The following is a 17,621-nucleotide window of genomic DNA, read 5'->3' as shown; positions in this document are numbered from 1 at the left end:
TTCAAGGAAAATTTATTTTCTATCTTATACGTCTCTGCTTTATCTGAAATTTTAGAAACAGACAAACTATATTTATAAATGGAGAGAAAAGATTAAGCAAGAAGAGAAGCAGAAGCTGGAGATGGGGGGCAGTGAGGAAATAGAGACCAAGGTGCATGGTCTGTGAACACTTTGTAGGACCTGGAAAGTGCATCTTTCCCTTTGGCCTCATCTGCTGCCACTTTGTGAATAACTGCAAAAGTGTGAACATAAAAGAGGCTGGTAGGTTTTTCCAGGGACTTTTAAGAAGGATACAAAGCCAGGATAGTCTAGCCACAAACAGCCAGTCCAAAGTAGGGTAGGGGAAGGATCCACAAGTTACAGTGGGATCTAGTGTTTTGACCATGGCAATCCAGCCTGGATGGATCGAGCCTCAGAGTGCTGGCCACAACCACAGCCCCCTTCTAAGTGATCCCTTCTGCAGAATTGAGCAGATTGGGTTGGAGGTAGATGCCTGTCGCCAGGATCAATAATTTAATGCAGTGATAGAGGCCTTTTCAGATAGCTAATACTAGCTTTCTGCTCACCCAGACTGACAGACATTAAAAGAAGCAATAGCATCTATTCTTGGGGACCTTTTAACGTGATGCAAAGAGGCTGCTTGCTTGACCATAGGGTCAGACCCTAGAAGACACGCCAAAGGACAGTGCCATGGCAATTAGTACAAGTGATGGTATGAGGCCTGGAACACACGTAAAAGAGAGCCACAGTGCCTGGCCCCACAAACAGTGGGCACCCAACAAGCCCTCATGCAGAAAAATAAGCAATAACATGCCTGCTAAAGCCAGAGCCAGAACGGCCTTCCAAATCCCAAAGGACTCACAGAATCTCTGCATCATCTGCCTCTGCAGTTCCAGTCCTAACTCTGAATCCTAGAAACTCTCTGTGAGTTCCCAGGAGCCCAGGCCACACAGTTGCATTCTTACAGTACAGGAGGACAGATTCAGGTTTTGGGAGATCTGAAGCTTATATAATTTAGAAGGCCTACTTTAAGAAAAAGAATACAAAATTACAGACTTAAAATTGGGTTTGGGAATATTTCAGACAAGAAATTGCAACAAATTACACATTTTTAAAAGTTGGCAAATACCACAAACATAACAATGTATAAATTAGTTAGCTGACCTATCTCTATATTTCCTACATTTTTTTTGCTGTATAACCTTTGATTACTTCAATTTTACAATATTATTTTCTATAGAAACCTGTTTATTATTGAAACTCGAGATGCATAAAAGATGATTTTTCACGCCAACATACACACTGTTCGTAGCAGTTCTGATTGGTTCCCTACGATCACAGGAATTCTGATAAATTCTATTTCACAAAATTTATACCAAAAAATGAAAAAAGTTTGGAATGTTTATAACTGTCCCACTGCATTATCAAATATATTTCTGACAAGACAGACCTTCAGTTTTAATCAGGCATCAATAAGAACAGAATCTTCCACTTATGGTTTTACATGCCTGATAACAGTATGAATTTTCTAGACAGCTTTTGTCTCCATACCTTTCAAACCTAACTTTCCCTCCCCTACCCATATACTTCTGGTGCCAGGCACTGTAGGGCATGCTGATATCACCAGAGCAGCACTTCTGTCCCCACATCTTTATACTTCGACACAGGTGAATTGATGTGGTAAGTGGTAGGAGAACACCTGGAAACCATTTCTAGCAGAATGTCTATGGAGAATTTAACCACGTCAATCCATCCCATTAACTGACGCTAAGTATATCCCAACACAACTTCTCCTTAGTCACAGTCCAAAAGAAACTGCAGCCTTTCCACAGCACCCAACAACAAAAGAGTCACCAGGGTGGGGGTGGTCAAAGAGGGGGAGACAGAGGTCCTCTCCAATTTCAGCCCAAATATCTTGCTTTAATAAATTTTACAAAAAACATGCTAGCCCATGAACATACTGCTCAGGTCTCTCTCAAAGGCTCTGACACTTAAACCTGCAGGAATCCACACTGGTGATGAGCATTCCTAAGCTAAATTCCTTACTTGAAGGAAAGCCGCGTGAATCTTGCTCTTCACTGCCACCAGCAGGAACAGAAATAAGTGACTGGAAGGTGTAGAAAGAGCAAGACTTAATGATACCAGTCAGAGAAATAAACTGAAAGCAAGAGATAACAGCAGGGCCCCCAAAACAATGAGAATCAATAAATAAGGTAGTCACTGGTCAAACCATAAGGAGATACAGGCAAAATAAGAGGAAAAAGAGATGTGGCTGAAAAATGTAGAGGGACAGGGCCTGATGAAGGGAGACTTGGGTGCAGGTGGGCGGAGTCTAATGATGGGGGTGCCTAACAGTTGAGGGCGGGGCTAAAGACCAGGGTGGCCTAACTGATAGATGACTGGACTCTAAAGACCAGGGTCATGGACACACAAAATGTGAGTGAGGCCCACACAGGGGAGATCTGCCCAGCGGACAATGAGGAGTGTCTAAAGGTGAGTAGGGGTTTGGAAATAAGATGGACGGGGACCAGAAATGAGAGGCCAGGGCTACCTGGGCCAGGCCCCTTTTCCTCCCAGCACCAGAGGTGGGGTTAGGAATGGGAGGGTACCCCACTGAGCATCTCCATGTTCTTCCTTCCCCGATCAGTTAGAGAAGGCAGCCATAAAGATTCAGTCATGGTGGCGTGGCAACATGGTACGCCGGACGTTACTGCATGCAGCACTCAGGGCCTGGGTCATCCAGTGCTGGTGGAGGTCGATGCAGGCCAAGATGCTGGAGCAAAGACGGCGCCTGGCACTAAGACTCTACACCTGCCAGGAGTGGGCAGTGGTGAAGGTGCAGGCACAGGTTCGAATGTGGCAGGCCCGCAGACGGTTTCTCCAGGCACGCCAAGCAGCCTGCATCATCCAGTCTCACTGGCGCTGGCATGCCAGCCAAACCCGAGGCCTGATCCGGGGCCGCTATGAGGTCAGAGCCAGCCGGCTGGAGCTGGACATCGAAATCCTCATGACATAGGGTGCTGGCAGAGCCAAGGAGACTGGATCTCTCTTCCAATAAAGACATTTACTGACCTTGGTCTTGCCCTTTGGAAACTAGACCCAGAGAAAAGAGATCAGCCTGTTATCTTCCTGCCTTCCATCCAAAAAAAAAAAAAAAAAGACTTCCTGGCGTAGTCTAAAACCTGTCCCGGAACAACCCACACTAGGCCCTTGCTCCTAATGCATACCTGACCAATCCTGTACCCCAAAGAAACTCCAGGGCCCAGGTCAGGCTCTGACACCTCAGCCAGCCTGACCCTAGCTCTCTGCACAAGCAGAGATAGGCATTGGGCTTTATTTTTCTATAGCCCCTGTCCAGGCATCTCTGTTCAGGGTAGGACACCAGAGAGTCTGGCTACAGTCAGAGCCAGCTGGGAAGGCCAGGCTTCCACAGGCCTAGGATTGGCAGGGCCCTCAGGGTGAATGCAGACCTTGGCACAGAGCCAGGAGGAACAGGGTGCCTCAGCTGAGCAACAGCAGGACAGGAGCTGTGCCTCAATGGGGGACAGCCAGACAGAGCCAGTCCCTGGGGAAGGCCAGGGCAGGAGCTGAGATGCTGCAGCTGTGCCTTCTGCCTTCCTCCCTGGGGGCTGAGAGACAAGGCTTCCTTCCCCTCTGCTGGCCACTTCCTGGAAGAAACAAGCATGGGATTGGGGAGGGGAGAGAGAGCCTAGGGATTGGTGTGGGTAAATAAGCGGAGAAGGACTAGGAGTGGGCAGGGGGGAGGGCTGTCCCTCTGCTATGGCAGGTCATTGGCTTGGGGATGCAGCCCTAAATCCAACCACATCCTCAGAAGCAGCTGTGCCAGCCTTCCCTCAAGATCCCCTCTCTCCCTCAGCCCTTCCACAAGCTTCCACACCCTCTGCTGGGCCTGCCTCAAGTGAGTGCTGATGGGTCTCTGCTTTGCTGAGTCTTAGTATTTATGGCTTGGCCATCTCTGTACATGATCTCTCATAGTCTCTGCTTTGTCATCCATGCCCAAGGTCCCCTACTGTCTTTGAATCTGCATCCCAGAAGTCTGAGGTCCATGATCCTCCCCAGGATTTTGTGATGGGTAGCCTTGCACAAGGGATGGGAGGCCCAGCTGGGAAGGTATAAAGAAGTCAGTGTATATGTATGTGTAACTGGGTCAACATGCTGTACAGTAGAAAAAAATGTATTGGGGAAATAACTATTAAAAAATAATAATACAGAAAAAAATTATCAATGTCTATTTGATGCAGATTAAAAAAAAAAGTCAGAGGTCTTCATGGGCCTCGCACCCTCACCCCAGGCCCCCTTGTGTGTGTGTGTGGTGTGTGTGTGTGTGTGTGTGTGTGTGTGTGTGGTGTGTGTGTTTGGGATTCTGGGCAAGGTGTTTCCGGAACAGCTGTGACAGATGTGAGGATTCAGGGTTTAGTTGGACAGCTATCACCTCCAGTAGCTGAAGGTGATAAGGATGCAGCTGGGGACCTCACTCTTCCAAGATACCCCTTTTAGGAGCTTTGGGCACAGCTATCTCCTCTCTGGCAGCAATAAGCGGTAGGAAACTCATTAGGTTGGCAAGATGAACACAATGTGAATTCTACATGACTAGCATGGTAGTCACCCAGCCCTGCAGTGAGAGGTGTTTAAGACCTATGCTGCCAAGAGCTTAACTCTCTGATTCACAACCTACACTGAGCATTGGAATCCCCTAAAACATACACAAAATGCTGATACCTGACCTCCCCGCCACCCCTGCCATATTCCCTTTAATTGGGTTGGGGAGAGGCCTGGGCATTGAAATTCAGTGTGCAGCCAGAATTTGGAAACCAGTGAGTTAAGCCCTTTCCAGCCTAGGTTATACACCCCCTCACTCAGCCTGTGTGGTCCCAGCTAGAGATGGTTATGAAGAATTCCAAGCTGAATACTCAGTGTGTTCAAGGTTGTCAAGGCTTTCTGCTCTCTGATGAGCTAAGAATGTGAGGTAAAACAGAGTTCTAGAGGCAGAGCTACTGTGGGTCAAAAACTTTTGAAATCAGGAAGACACAGCCCCTCCTGAGAGCTGGGGCCTGAGATGGGGAGAGGCCATTAAAGGAAAGTAGGCTGGGACCCCTGTCTCAGGTAGATAGGATCCCAAGAAGATGGCACCACACAGGTGTGAGTAATGGAAACTCTGGGGCTAGCCCAAGAAGGCCAAGTTTCATCCAAAGTCTTCACCACCTCCTGCAAGAGTCCCTTCAAAGGTCAGGGGTCTTGAGAAGCTATGGATGGTCTATCTCTGTAGGAGTTGGGCAGCAGAGAACCCCAGGAAAAGGAAGTAAATGAGGCATAGGATGGAAGTCAAGAGAGAAGCTCCTTTTAGTAGTAAGGTCTGTGGTTAGTGTTTCCTAGACTGGTGGAGCCATCCTTCCCTCCTCAGCAGGGAAGAGGCCACAGGTGGGACTACTGAGAGACAGACCTCTCAGAACCTCACAGACCCTCCCTTCTCTTTCCCACCATCACTGAGAATTGAGCTGCTTAAGGAACCCTCCCTGAGAACTCAATGAAACACTAGATGTGAGGATGGGAGGAGTACGCTTGCAGCTTTGGGGCAGGCGTGGGCCTAAGAGCACTCTGGAGGACTTGGGATCCCTGCTCTGGCTCTTCTCCCAGGTGACAAGGTGGCCCCAAAAGCTAAGTGGCCCAGCCTGATCAACCAAGAAATATCCACCAAAGCAAGCAAACAACAAAAACCCAAAAGAAATATACTGAACTTCACACTGGCCCAGCCTCCTAAGCCCCTAAGAAGGTAGCTCGATAAGTTAAGGCCTATCTCCTATAGGTACCCTCCAGCTCTGGAAAATGATTCTCAGGTGACGTCTAGCCTCCAGGATGCCCACCCCTTGCTCTAAAGCCCCTCACCTGATGTATCACCAACCTCTCTGATCCCACTGCTCCTGGGTCTCCATCCTGCCTTATTTTCTGCCTTTCTCTGTCCCACATGTCAAACTCAAAATAAGATGCCCCTCAGCCACTCCTATGCTTGCCTGGAAGCTTTAGTGAGCTGACCAACATCCCATTGATCATTCACACACATCCATACACATTACTGGAGTGCATTGGTTCTAACCCTGCTGCCCTCCGCCCCCCGCCCCCACTCCCATCTTGCCAGGTGGATGTGGATGTTGCTGGGTGTAAAGAGGTCTTTGTTCAGCTTTTTTTCTAAAAATCAAGTTTGTTCAAATCCACCACAAGTAAGTAGTCTGGAAGCAGGCACCTATTATGTAAAAGAATTAGAATGAGATGAAAAATTATTTTCTGAGTACTTCCAAGCTGGGCTTTCATATCAAATGCACAAAGAACTTAGAGTATGATCCTAAAGAGAGTGACCACAGATTCTGACAGTGAGAAGGGGTGGGGCACAGGACAGGTAGAGAAAGTTCCAGCCTCACAGGAAGAGATAAAAGCCCATTCGTGGCCCTTAGACAGAAGAACATGAGGGGGCTTAGGTACTGCTGCAGGTTGCTGCCAGATCCTGCCCTCAGCCCCTCCCTTCATGTCATGCCAGTAGGCATAGGGGAATCTGAGAACATAACCCAGGGAGGCCACATGATTCAGAGGTAAAAACTAGTAAAAGCCAGGGAAGGTACCAAAGCAGTGGGTCTGAGGGCTGCCCCCACTGAACCCCATATATTCCCTATGGGGCTGGGAAAGTAGCCAAGAGTTCCTAGACCCCAAGATGGGGGAGGCAAGATGTGCAAAAGGACTAGTGGTCCCAAAGAGGCCCAGGACAGAGATAAGAAGCCACAGACTGTGGGGACCTCCCCTGCCAAGGCCAAGGCAGGGGCCATGGGCATCACAGAAGGTAGAATTAAGTCTGTGGGTGGGGGACACAGTAGGGTCATCTACTGGGGGTGGGCTGAAGACAACATGGTTTCCAAGACAGCAGGCAAGACCAAGCCAGGATGGGAAAGTGGCAGGTATCAATGAAAGATGACTGGCTATGAGTTGATAATTGCTGAAGCTGTATGACAACAATGCTAATTTTGGATATGTTTGAACATGTCCACAATAAGAACAGAAAAAATAATTTTAGTATAAATAAGAGAAGAATAGAAATTATTTATATAGCTTCCATAACCATTAGGAATTGTACTGGGCTCTTAGGAACAGAAATCTGAAAACCAGTGGCGTAAACAAAAGCCATAGAAAGGGAATGAGAAGCCCAGCATTGGGAAGGCCAAGGTAAGGTTTGATTTCAAGAGGTCTCACCTTCTCTGTTTCCATACTGCATCCCTGGGATGGGACTGGTTCTCTTACTCTAGGCTGACTCCTAGAGTTCTGGCCATTATTCTACATTTCAGGAGAGAAGAGGGAGAACAAAAAGAGAAACCCTTATGCCAGCTGACTTTATTTCTTTTAAAGGCCTTTTCTAGAAGGCCCATTCACCCAGCCCCCTCCATTTATACCTCATTGGCTAGAATTGCCACCAGACCCTCCCTGCTACAAGGACACCTATTGTCACCAAGTGTGTCCAGAGACTAGATTCTATTGTGATACAAACTTTCATATCTCAATGGCTTAACTGAAATGTATTTCTCACTCACACAAATCTGCTGGGCTCCAGGCAACACTCCTTGCTGTGTCCTTCCATGGCTTTGCTCAGCCTTCCACCTTGGTCCACTCTTACACCACTTCCACGTGGATGTGAGCTCCTGGGATTGCATTCCTCAGAGGAGGGGAAAGAAGGGCTGGAGAGGAGAGCAACAGTGTTGCAGTCTTCCACTTAGAAAGTGTCATACTTCACTTCTGCTCTTATTTTATTGTCCCAACAACCATGCAGCTGGTTTACCTTCAAGAAGGAAAACACAATCTTGCAACATGCCTGAAAGGAGAGGGGAATGAGAATATTGGTGAACAAATCAATGTGCCCCACCTTAGCGTTCTGTTTACAAGACAGAAGAGAGGGTGCAACCAGCAGCCTCAGCCAGGACTCCTAAAACATTAGAGGAAAAACATGAAGAAGAAATCTCAATCAATTCAAAAGCAACATGAGATAGAAAAAATTAATAAGAAATCACGGTAGAGGAATTCCCATCGTGGCACAGTGGAAATGAATCCGACTATGAACCATGGGGTTGCGGGTTTGATCCTTGGCCTTGCTCAGTGGGTTAAGGATCTGGGGTTGCTGTGAGCTGTTGGTGTAGGTCGCAGATGCGGCTTGGATCTGGCGTTGCTGTGGCTATGGCATAGGCTGGCAGCTATAGCTCCGATTAGACCCCTAGCCTGGGAACCTCATATGCTGCTGGTGTGGCCTTAAAAGGACAAAAGACACACACACACACACACACACACACACACACACACAAATCATGGTAGAAAACCCAAAGATGGCAATAAGTATGTATTAAACAGAAATGGGTAAAATTGATCCATTAATAGAATCTCACATTAGGTTTTTTAAAAATATCCAACAGTATGTTGTTTATAATGGACACATCTACAATAAAAGAAAGCTGGAGCCTGAAACTAAAACAAGAGAAAAAGATAAAGCAGGAGAGAACTTCCAGCTGTTTAAAAACACATTTACTCTCCTCTCTCCTAAGATCTAAGAAAAATGAAAAGAAAGCAATGAACTTTACCAAAAAAGCTTGCAATTGTGAACAGGATGAAATAAGGGCCATCAGAGGATAAGGGAGGACCACAGTTCTGGAAAAGGGAGAGTAGGAGGAGAGTGGTAGCAGATAAAGCCGGAAGGAGGAAGCTGAAGAATAAATGCTCAGAGGGGCAAAAGGATGAAGGACCAGAACTCAGATGTAGGCATCTGACTCCAGGGCCCAGGCTCTTAACCATTCTCCTAACTGCCTCTTCAGGTGACTTGTGGCTGTAAGAAAGTCCTGGTAGAATGACAGAATGGAGTGCTTAAAGAAAACACACACACACATTCCTACATTTAAAGGGTAAAATGAGTACTGAGGGCAATGGGCAGTCTTTGCCACCAGGAAGTTCTGCAAAATGTAAAAGAGCAGATCATTCCAAGTAATATAAACTATTTCAAGGTACAGAAAGAACAGAAAGTTACCCAGCTTCTTTATAGTGCTGGCATAGCGTTGATAACAAAACCAGACAAGTATTCTGAGAATCTAATGTATAACATGGTGACTATAGCTGATAACTGTATTATATAAACTGAAATCTGCTGGGAGTATAACTTAAATGTTCTCATCATATGCAGACATAGATATATAAATATGTTCATTAACTAGATGGCAAGGATCTTTCATAATGTATTTACATGTCAAATTATCAACATGTACAACTTTGCCAATTGCACTTTAATAAAGTAAAAAAAAAAAAAACACCTCTTAAAAAAAATCTAGACAGGAGTTTCTTAGCAGCATAGTGGTTAAGGACCCAGCATTGTCACTGTGGTGGCGTGGTTCATTCCCTTTCCTGGGAACTTCCACATGCCATGGGCATGGCCAAAAAAACAAAAAAAAAAACAAGCAAACCCAAACTAGACACGTGTATTATAAGAGAGGTAAATTAAGACCAGTGCCTAAATAAATACAGATATTAAAACCCTACATAGAATATTAGCAAATTATAAGCATCAGTATTTAAATATATATACATAATGACAAAATAGGGGTTTCCCCAAGAAAGCAATGATGATTCAACACTAAAAGATCCATCGTTGTAACTGATTAATTCAATGAAGAAAAATTCATGATTAAAATTAAGCACTTCTTCTCATTAAAAAAAATTACTAGTAAAAGGTACAGAAAAGAACCCATACCAAGAATCCAAAGAATAAAAAAAATAAGGATCTCAAACAACTCAACAGCATAAAAACCAAATAACTCGATTTAAAAATGGACGAAGGACTTGATAGACATTTTTTAAAAAAAAACATACAAATGGTCAACAAGGACAAGAAAAAGTACTCAGCAGTGCCAGTCATCAGGGAAATGCAAATCAAAACCACAATGAGGTATCATCTCAAACCTATCAGAATGCCTACTATCAAAAACACAAGAAATTATAAGGTGAGGATGTGGAAAAGAGGGAGCCCTTGCACACTGTTGGTGGGAAGGTAAACTGGTATAGCCACAATGGAAAACAATATGCAGTTTCTGCAAAATATTAAAAATAGAACTACCATGTGATCCAGAAATCCCACTTGTGGATATATTTGGGAAAGAAATAAAATCATCATCTCAAAGAGATATCGGCACCCCCATATTCATTGCGGCATTGTTCACACTAGCCTAGACATGGAGGCAACCAAAGTGTTCACTGACAGATGAATAGACAAAGATAATATTGTGTTGGCTATTCTGAGTGTTTTGACTCTCTATGCAAACTTATAATAAATTTGTAGATATTAACAAAACAACTTCCTGGGATTTTTCTTGGAATTGGGTTGAATCTCTAGACCAAATTGGGAAGAGGTAACCTCTTGACAATATTGTGTTTTTCTATTCATACACAAGGAATATCTCTCCATTTATTCAGTTCTGATTTTATATCTTCATTAGAGTTTTATAGTTTTCCTCATATAGATCTTTGGTAAGATTTACATTGCTTTTCATCTGGGTGGATGCTGTGTAAATGGTAATGTTCCTTTAATGTCAAATGCCCCTTTTAAAATTGCTTTTATGGGAGTTCCTGTCATGGCTCAGTGGTTAATGAACCCTACTGGCATCCATGAGGACACAGGTTTGATCCCTGGCCTCGCTCAATGGGTTAAGGATCTGGCGTGGCTGTGGCTGTGGCATAGGCTGATGGAAGCTCCGTATGCTGCAGGTGCGGCCCTAAAAAGACACACACAAAAAATAGCTTTTAAGTAGGAAAGCAATTACTTTTGCATTTTAACTTTGTATCTTCAACCTTCCTATAATTGTTTAGTTCTAAGAGCTTTTGCATTCACTCTTTCAGATTTTCTACATAGATGATGTCATCTGAGAACAAAACAGTTTTATTTTTTCCTTCCCAGTTTGTATACCTTTTCTTGTCTCATTGTATCAGCTAAATATGTTGAAAAGCAGTGATCTCGGTCCTGATATTAGCAGAAAAGCTTTGAGTTTGATTAAGTATGTTGTTAGATGTGGGTTCTTTTGTAGCTGTTCTTTGTCTAGCCGAAGAAGTTCCCCTCCATTCTTACCTTGCTGAGGGTTTTTAATCATGAATACTGGGTTTCGTCAAACTATTTTCCACATCTTGATATGATCATGTGTTTTTTTCCTTATCCTGTTGAACTATACAAATGGATTTTAAAATTTGAACCAGGCTTGCATAGCTGAAATACATCGCACTTAATTGTGATGTATAATTACTTTTATACTTTGTAAGATTTGATTTACTAATGTTTTGTTGAGGATTTTTATATCTACATTTGGGAGAAATGTTGATCTATAATTTTCCTTTCTTGTAATGTCTTTATATGGCTTTGGCATTAGGATAATGCTGGCCTCATAGAATGAGTTATGAAGTATTTAATCCATTTCCATCTTCTAGAAGAAACTGTAGAGAACTGATATAATTTCTTTAAGTGTTTGGTAGACTTCTCCAGTGAACCCATTTGAGCCTAATGCTTTATATTTTGGAAAGTTATTAATCATTGATTCAGTTTGGTTAATAGATATGGACCTACTCAGATTGTCCATTTCTTCCTCTTTGTATTTTGGCAGATTGGGTCTTTTAAGGAGTTCGTTTGTTTCATCCAAGTTCAAATTTGCCAGCTTAGAGTTGTTCAATGTATTCTTTTACTGTGTTTTTAATGACCAAGGTATCTATAATGATGACATTAGTTAATGTGCTATGTGACATTAGTTTGGGGCAATTATTAGACATTATTGCTTCAAATATGCTTCTGTTCCTTCTCCTTCTGGCATTCCCATTAGGCATATCTTACATCTTTTGTAGTTGTCCACCATTTTTGAATTTTTTTTCAGACTCTTCCTCTTTGCTTTTTAGTTTGAGAAGTCTTTTGTCATTTCCTAAGCTCTGAAACTTTCCTCAGCCATGTCCAGTCTACTAATGAATCCATCACAGGTATTCTTCATTTCTGTTAAAACTTTAAAAATCTCTAGCATTTCTTTTTTCATTCTTTTTTAGAATTTTCATCTGTTTTCATTACCCATCTGTTTTTGGATGTCGCCTACTTTTTCCATTAAAACTAATATCATATTAATAATATATTTTTAAAAATTCTTGGCCTGATAATTCCAACATTCCTGCCATATCTGACTCTGGTTCTGATACTCATTTAGTCTCTTCAAGCTGTTTTTTGTTGTTGTTTTTGAGTGGCTCGTTTTATGTTTTTGCCTTCTCATATGCATTGTAATTTTTTGCTGAAAGATGGATATGATGTATTAGGTAAAAGGAGTTGTAGTGAACAGAACTTTAGTAATGTAGTAGAAAGGTGTGGAGGGAGGTAAAGCATTCTATAGTTCTGTGACTATATCCCAGTCTTTTGGTGATGCTCTGCCACTAGAAAGTAAATTTCACGAGTGCTTCTCGGTTTTCTTCCTCCTTGCTTAGAACAGATTGGGTGGGGGGACTGGGGTTGTGAATTTTTCTTCAAAGCATTAGTATGTAGTGGTAAAAAAAAAAAAAAAAAGCATAGATAGTAATATAAAGCATGTAGTAGGCAGAGCCAACCAGAATTAAATATTTCTCTTTCCCCTTGTGATGTAATGCTAGCAGCTTAGGGTCTGGTAAAACAGTTTCTCCTGAGGGCAGGCCTTGTTAAGGGGAAGAGAATGTTCTTGCATACCTCAGAATGATTTATTTCCCCTCCCCCTGTCAGAGCACAAGGGTATATTCCTCCGATAGTCACTGTGAGGACCTGGTGGGGCTTATGGAGATTAAACTCACAAAATGTGAGGGCCCCTCTATGGCTAGGACTTTCTGGTATTTTTATCTCTCATGCTTGTCCACACTGAACTGCCAGCAATCCCTCAATTATACTTCAGGTTTTCCTACCCTCACACTAATTCCCATGGAGGTTTCTTCTCTGGTAATTTGTGATTCTCTGTATCCACCTATCTGTATCTCCAATTTGAGGGGCAATGGTTTGCCCTGTGACCTCATTTCTCTGACAGAGTAAGAAGAGTTGCTGATTTTTTAGTTTGTTCAGTTTTTGCTTGTTGCTGGATGGAGTGAAGACTTTTAAAATCCTTACATGATGAACTGGAAACCATAAATCCTATTATTCATTTTTATTCCAGTTACTGTATTTTTTCATTTCTATAAGTTTTATTTGGTTTGTTTCTAAATTTGCCTGATTATTATGTATAATTTCTTGTTTTCCGATGAATTTTTTTTGGTCTTTCACTTATTTCAAAATATTGCATATAGGAAGTTCCTGTTGTGGCTCAGAGGGCTACAAACCCAGCTAGTATCCATGAGGATGTGGGTTCAATCCCTGGCCTCACTCAGTGGGTTAAGGATCCAGCATTGCCATGAATTGTGGTATAGGTCACAGACGTGGCTCAGATCTCATATTGCTGTGGCTGTGGTATAGGCCAACAGCTGTAGCTCTGATTTGACCCTTAGCCTGGGAACTTCTATATGCTGCAGGCATGGCCCTAAAATAACAACAACAGCAAAAAATTGCATATAGTTACTTTTATTTCTGGGCTTGGCAGTATCAGCATCTTAAGCCCTTGTAGATCTATTCCTGCTAGTTCTCACTCTCATGGTGCCTTCTTTCCTTGCATGTTTAGTAGGGTTTAAAAAATGTGATCTGCTCATTTTATTTGTGAGAATTACTTGATTCCTGGGATTAATATAATGAATAATCCTCCAGAGAGGACTTTGTGTCTTTTCTCAGATGCTTGGGCACACAATTAGTCCAGAAGGACTGCAAACTAAAATCTAGCTTGCGTGTTTTTGGATAATCTATGTAGTGTGAATTTTGGCTGAAAACCTGTAAGAGAAATGCCTTTGGTTATAAATCCCCAGGAACTATTTTTCCTCCTCTATACAGTACCAAAAAAAAATCTGTTTTCTGCCATGTTCAAGGGTTGCAGGGGGGGGACACTATTTGGGGGTCCCAGATATAAGGGAGAGGACTTTATACCTTGGGTATGTCTTCTTGTCTCTTGACCCCTGTGCTGTTATGGCAACCAGAGCTCAAAAATCACCTGGTTTGGCAAATGACCTCAAGACAAAAAGGCAACTGTACAACCCCAGTTACCTCTCTGAATTTCCGTCTTGATTTGGTTTTGAGTCTCAGTGTTCTTTTCCATCTTTCTATAACATTAACGCTTTTAAAATAAAGTTTTTATCTGGGGACAGCAGCTGCAGTGAAACTAATCAACCCATAATAAGTGCTCAGTAAATAAAACTTTGCTGAGAAGCAATGTGACAACACACGAAAAATAAATAAAGTTTTAAAATTTTTATTCAACATTTTAACTTGTTTTCAGCATGGAGATTGATCAGGATTCCTAGGTCACTAGATTGCTGGAAACCTAATAGCCTAACATAATTTTCAAACCAAATTTGGCCAGGTCCATAACCCTTTTTAATAGACATATCTTAGTCCACAGACCCTATGGATAGAAATATCCCACAGTATCTATACTCTGTGCTATATATTTCTCATGTTGATCAGAGCCCATAAAATCTGACCCATTATGAGATAGTATAGCACAAAAAAAAAACCCCTCTGCTTAATAAGGAAGATCTGGACCTGTGTGATACCCATGAGTTAGAATTTCACTGTAAATATAGAGCAAATAATTGAACAACATTTGCTGCAGCTTCACATGTCTTAGATTCCATCAGATAGAGGGCAAAACATGAACATTCTGAGAAAATCAAAGCTAAGAAATAGAGAAGGTCCATAAAGAGAAGATGAGGATACTACTGAGTTGATAGGAGGAGAAGGTAACAGAGGAAGAAAAACCTGCAGGAGCCCAAGAGGTCAGGTCCACAAAGTTCCAAGTTCTAGAGAAGTGCCCCATCCAGTTCAAGTCTCTGGAATGCTGATCTTTCTATGATTCCACTACTTTGATCTCCAGAACATATCCACTTTCTCCTTGATACTGAAATGATTCCCTGTCATGCATACTAGCTTTTGAGACACTCCTCGAAACTGATGGAAATAGTAAAAATCTCCTACGACTATTTCATCAAAACCATGATGTAATATCATGGTAGATCCATAGTTGAGCACATAAAAGTCCAGGAGAACTTGGTCAGCAAAGAAGTCCTTACAGGACTGTCCCTCTACCTGAACTAGCTGAGTTGCATATGCTCTTGCACAGTCTCCCTCCCTCTGGAAGGCAATGGAAACACTATCCATAAGGTGATTAGTTAAGCAAGTAGAAGTCTTGGGTCCTGCTACCATACCAAAGGGACTAATAACCCAGGTCTTGAGGTATATGCTATATGAACACTGTAAGTCTGACATATCCCCTATGTCGCTATTTTTTATTCCAAGTTATGCAAAAGAGAGTTAATAGGAGGCCTAAAAATACTATCAGATTTTTAGAGTGTTCCCTCAATTCCCCAATTGCTAAGGTCATTTACTACATCTAAACTGTACAAGCAATGTAGTTTATGCTGAATATTTGCTTTCCTTATGGGACTATGAAATTTTGGTACATGCGATCCAGAAGGTACCTATGTGACTGAACCTCAATAAAAGCCCTAGGCTCCTCCAGTTTTCCTCCCTGACATATGTGTTGTCACAAGTCATAGGTGAAGGAATTAAGCACTTCCTGTGTAACTTTAATAGGAGAGTACTTAGAAGCCTGCATCTGGTTTCCTCTAGACTTCACCTACTTTATCTCTTTCCTTTGCTGATTTTGTCTGTATCATTTTATGGGAATAAATCTTAGCCACAGGTACCTCTATATGTGGAATCCTATGAGTCCTAGGGAATCACTAAATCTGAGAATGCCCTTGGGGACCCCTGATGTAGCAAACAAAAAGTCATGAATTTACTGTACAGAAATAAGGACTCAGAGATACTGGTAGCAAAAGAAGAAGAAAGGAACAGATGTAAGTTGTGAAACCTAGAGCAAGAGAGGAGAGGAAAGTCTTGAGCCTGAGAGAGGAAATGTGGCACCAATATCTCTGCTCTCCTAAGTAGGTGATATCAGGGGGGATTATAGATGGACTACGAGAGGAGAGGCCGTTGCTGTGGATGGGATTCAAAAACCCTGTATTTTTTTGGGGGGGGGGGCACTCCTGCAGCATGTGAAGGTTCCCAGGCTAGGGGTCCAATCGGAGCTGTAGCCACCAGCCTACGCCAGAGACACAGCAACATGGGATCCGAGCCACATCGGCAACCTATACCACAGCTCATGGCAACGCCAGATCCTTAACCCACTGAGCAAGGGCAGGGATCGAACCCGCAACCTCATGGTTCCTAGTCAGATTCTTTAACCACTGAGCCATGATGGGAACTCCAAAGACCCTGTATTTTTATCCTGAGTTCTGCTCTGTCTCTGATGGAAATGAAGTGGACAGATGTTACACCCTGCTCCTTGGCCCTTGCTATAGAAGATACGTCTGTGTGGTATGTATGTCACAGTTATGATTATGATCTTGTAACTCACCTCTCCCTCCCTTCCCACCAGTGCCAGGACTTTCAGCAACCACACGAGTGTTGGCTGTCATCCAGAGGCCAGATCCACTCTGGTGGTTTCCACAAGACTTGGGGTATCATGTGCTTTCTTAAGTCCTGAGATAGGATAGGAAGCCACAAGGACTAAAAAGCCATATCTTCTACTCATCTATGTAATAATAACAGAAAAGTGGCCAATGTATTAGAATAGAAAACACTGAAGACATAGTCCTACGACAGCAGAAGTAGGTAAGTGTATTTATTGAAATAGAAGCAAAAGATACATGGAAGCTCCACAGAGATAAATAGGACCTTAGCCATTTTTCTTTTTAGGGCTGCACCTGTGGCATATGAAAGTTCCCAGGTTAGGGGTCGAATTGGAGCTATAGCTACCAGCCTACGCCACAGCCACAGCAACATGGGATCTGAGCCATGTCTGCGACCTACAGCACAGCTCACAGCAATGTTGGATCCTCAACCCACTGAGCAAGGCCAGGGATCGAACCTGCATCCTCATGGATCCTAGTTAGGTTCTTTACCACTCAGCTATAATGGAAACTCCAGATCTTAGCTATTTAAATATGAATGCTTGATATCCCAGGGCAGAGAATTTGGTCTTTTTGTTGGATCCAGAGTCTTCCATATCTAGAGCTCAATACTGTTCTCTTGCTCCCTCTCATCCTTCCCTTTCCAGACTAGGGGGAAGGTTGTTTCTGGATGAGAGATGGAGAATGAATGGTAGGAAGAAGAATCAGCAAAGTGTGAACAAGGAATGGGAGAGAAGGATAAGACCAGGGATTAGAAGGAGCTGTATATGGAAGATCTGGTAAGAGAATAAGAGCTAAAGGGTAAGAATCAAGAAAAGAGAAGTTGGGGAAAAAAATAACAAAGGCCCAAAGTCTCCTGGGTGAATAGGTAGCAGCACATAGGAAGCCACAGGGCTTGGGCTAGGACCAGCAGGGTTAGCCTTAAAAGAGAAGGAGGGTCACTACATGGATAGAATCCAGAGGGAAGGGATTTGACCTAAAATCATGAAGGTGGGCAGAAGGAA

The 17,621-nt window shown here is 43.0% G+C and overlaps 1 protein-coding gene and 1 long non-coding RNA gene across 2 annotated transcripts in view; one reads left to right on the top strand and one right to left on the bottom strand.

The window, feature by feature from the left end:
* The first annotated feature begins 2,408 nt into the window (after positions 1-2,408).
* Positions 2,409-3,073, top strand: IQCF6 (IQ motif containing F6). Its single transcript, XM_047754446.1, has 2 exons — positions 2,409-2,436; positions 2,648-3,073. The coding sequence occupies exons 1-2, from the start codon at positions 2,422-2,424 to the stop codon at positions 3,014-3,016; spliced, it is 384 nt and encodes a 127-aa protein (XP_047610402.1). The 5' UTR covers positions 2,409-2,421; the 3' UTR covers positions 3,017-3,073.
* Positions 3,074-7,260: 4,187 nt separating this feature from the next.
* The window catches only part of LOC125112207 (uncharacterized), a 44,164-nt gene continuing 33,803 nt past the window's right edge, over positions 7,261-17,621 (bottom strand). The window contains exons 2-3 of the long non-coding RNA XR_007131028.1: positions 7,590-7,867; positions 7,261-7,335 (exon numbers count right to left, since the gene is read on the bottom strand). This is a non-coding gene — a long non-coding RNA (uncharacterized LOC125112207). The remainder of the gene's footprint in view (positions 7,336-7,589; positions 7,868-17,621) is intronic.

This window comes from Phacochoerus africanus, chromosome 1 (genome assembly GCF_016906955.1).
Source record: "Phacochoerus africanus isolate WHEZ1 chromosome 1, ROS_Pafr_v1, whole genome shotgun sequence".
NCBI lineage: Eukaryota > Metazoa > Chordata > Mammalia > Artiodactyla > Suidae > Phacochoerus > Phacochoerus africanus.
Note: the sequence above shows the minus strand (reverse complement) of the source record. Positions and strands in the feature narration are given on the sequence as shown.